Raw genomic sequence first — 2,500 nt, forward strand, 5'->3', positions numbered from 1 at the left:
TGCTGCTACTACTGTTAGTGCTACTACTACTACTACTACGGTTCCTCGTTCGACGACGACTACTACAGTTATCGATACTACTTTTACTGCTACTTCTACTAACACCACTACTTAACAAATACCACTACCATCATTATTATCAGTGTTTTCGCTGACAAGCACCACTTGTTTTAGTCCCCTCTCTGTTGTTCACACCATCACCAGCTACCCTAGATTAACAATGTAAGATTAAATGAAACATTTACTCCTGCAGACTGACGACCATAACGTCATATTGTTAGCGGACTTACGTATGGCTATTAACTCAAACACGAAAATTGATTTACAGGGAAATATATTTTCGGAGACTATTTATAGCGCTCTGAGGCAGACCAAGAGAACAGGCTCCAATATTCCTCTGCTCATTAAACTTCTATATCAGTTAGTGATTAACCGAGACTCAATTTTAGTTCGCCCTTAAAAGAATTTTTGATAATTATCCATTATCATCAATAATCATATTAAAAGATGCATACAATATAATCATACTAATAATTTACGCGCTTCATCGATCGACCTGGTAAAATCCATGGCAGCACTATCCCCTTCTGAATAAATTAGTAGTCATATATCTTGCAGAGGTTCACGCGCCGTTGCAGTGGCGATAAACGTTGTATATTTTTCAATAAGCATGGGCAATAACAATGAACAATCGAGCAACATCAACCAGTGAGCGACACTTCTTTTATATATGTGCGCAATCTCCTAATTGTAAAACATATAGTTTCCATAGAAGGAGCGTAACGCATTTTGTAAAGTAATATTTCATCCAAAGGCGGTAATTAGAAATGAAATATTCGCTGACAAATTTTAGCATGTGGCTATCTTATTTGCCATTACCATTTCCAATTTTATCAGGTGTTGTTTGATGTTTCTAAATAAATAGTTTATGCAAAGGATGGGGCCCGTGACCAAGCAGCCTCAACGCATGATTCCATTAATCCATTAATCGTAATTAAATAGTATCAGTCTTTGGATTACCTCCTTGGCCACCATGCAATAAGCGTTGTTGATTCAGGCGTTATCATCGAAATGAATTGTGAGGATTTCTCGCCACTGCGGAAGTCATTTACTGCTTAATGTTTTACTCCATGCAGGAAACATCGTTGAACATACAGTAGCTCGCCTTGAGAATAATAACGTGACAGTGACCGTTGTAGTGGATGGAGTACCAAGAGCGTGAAAGAGTGAGCATGAGTTCCTGTCTCATGAGTAGTGCGTTTAGGAATTATTCCCTTCATTGCATGTAATATCAGGTCTGTTTTGTATACATCACTTAAACATGCATGATTTTTTTTTAGATATAAATGAAAAAAAAAATGTAGGAGTGAGAACATCCGGGTTCGCGGGACGGCAACCCCGACTAACCGCTGTCCTCTTGCTTCCAGAGCTGCTGTTCTCGGCTATGGGCGCGTCGGCGCGTAGAGTCTCCAAACCTCGAGGACTTGTGGTGCGAGAGAAGCCGCCGCGGCGAGGGCGCTGATGGCCACTACACCGCTGCCTATGTCACCGTGGACCAACGCAAGCACCGAGGAACTATTCGTGGCCACGTCCTCTGCACCGGACGAGAGCGAGAATGTGTCGGTGGTGTGGGCGGGGAACCCGGTGGGCGGGGAGGAGGTGAGCCTCGTGTGGGAGGACCTGACTGTGCTAATAATCAAGTCTTTCCTGATGGGCGGGATCATTGTGGTGTCCGTCATGGGCAACGTGCTCGTCATAGTCAGCATCGGTCTGCACCGCAAGCTGCAGATCCTCACGAACTACTTCCTTGTGTCGCTGGCCATCGCGGATATGCTAGTGGCCTCATGTGCTATGACCTTCAATGCCTCCGTCGAAATATCAGGGCGATGGCTGTTCGGATACTTCATTTGTGACCTTTGGAATTCCTTCGATGTGTATTTCTCAACAGTGTCTATTCTGCATTTATGCTGTATTAGTGTGGATCGATATTACGCGATAGTGAAGCCTCTGGAATATCCTCTTTACATGACCAAACGGACAGTCTCGTTCATGCTGGCCAACGTGTGGCTGGCGCCGACGCTCATCTCCTTCATACCTATTTTCCTTGGCTGGTACGCGACGGCTGACCATCTGGAGTTCCGCGCGGAGCAGCCGGAGTCCTGCACCTTCGAGGTGAACAAGGTGTATGCTGTCCTGTCGTCGGCCTTCTCATTCTGGATCCCCTGCACGGTCATGTTGGTGCTCTATTACAGGATCCTTCAGGAGGCGAGGAAGCAGGAAGCGGCTATCCTGAGCCGAACCAACAGTACTTGCACCATCAACAACGTTCAACGAAGCTTCTCTACTTCGACTGCGCAACAGCTGTTTGCGGCGTTCGGGCCCAAGCTGAGACGAAAGGCCAAGCGAAGCCATCAACAGGAGTTCCAGCTCGGACCTCTGCCCCGCATATCCCGATCAGACCTCGGCCACGAGTCCGGCGCTCTCCCCATGTACAGATCGG

General features: G+C 46.1%; 1 protein-coding gene across 1 annotated transcript in view; it reads left to right on the plus strand.

The window, feature by feature from the left end:
* The window catches only part of LOC125047123 (octopamine receptor beta-3R-like), a gene marked incomplete at its 5' end in the record, with an annotated part of 4,892 nt that overhangs the window by 68 nt on the left and 2,324 nt on the right, over window positions 1-2,500 (plus strand). Inside the window, 3 exons of the mRNA XM_047645235.1 lie at window positions 1-13; window positions 254-424; window positions 1,465-2,500. The exon at window positions 1-13 is cut by the window's left edge and continues 68 nt beyond it; the exon at window positions 1,465-2,500 is cut by the window's right edge and continues 2,324 nt beyond it. Coding sequence (XP_047501191.1) covers window positions 1-13; window positions 254-424; window positions 1,465-2,500 — 1,220 coding nt within the window. The remainder of the gene's footprint in view (window positions 14-253; window positions 425-1,464) is intronic.

The sequence above is a fragment of the Penaeus chinensis genome, chromosome 40 (assembly GCF_019202785.1).
Source record: "Penaeus chinensis breed Huanghai No. 1 chromosome 40, ASM1920278v2, whole genome shotgun sequence".
Taxonomy (NCBI): Eukaryota; Metazoa; Arthropoda; class Malacostraca; order Decapoda; family Penaeidae; genus Penaeus; species Penaeus chinensis.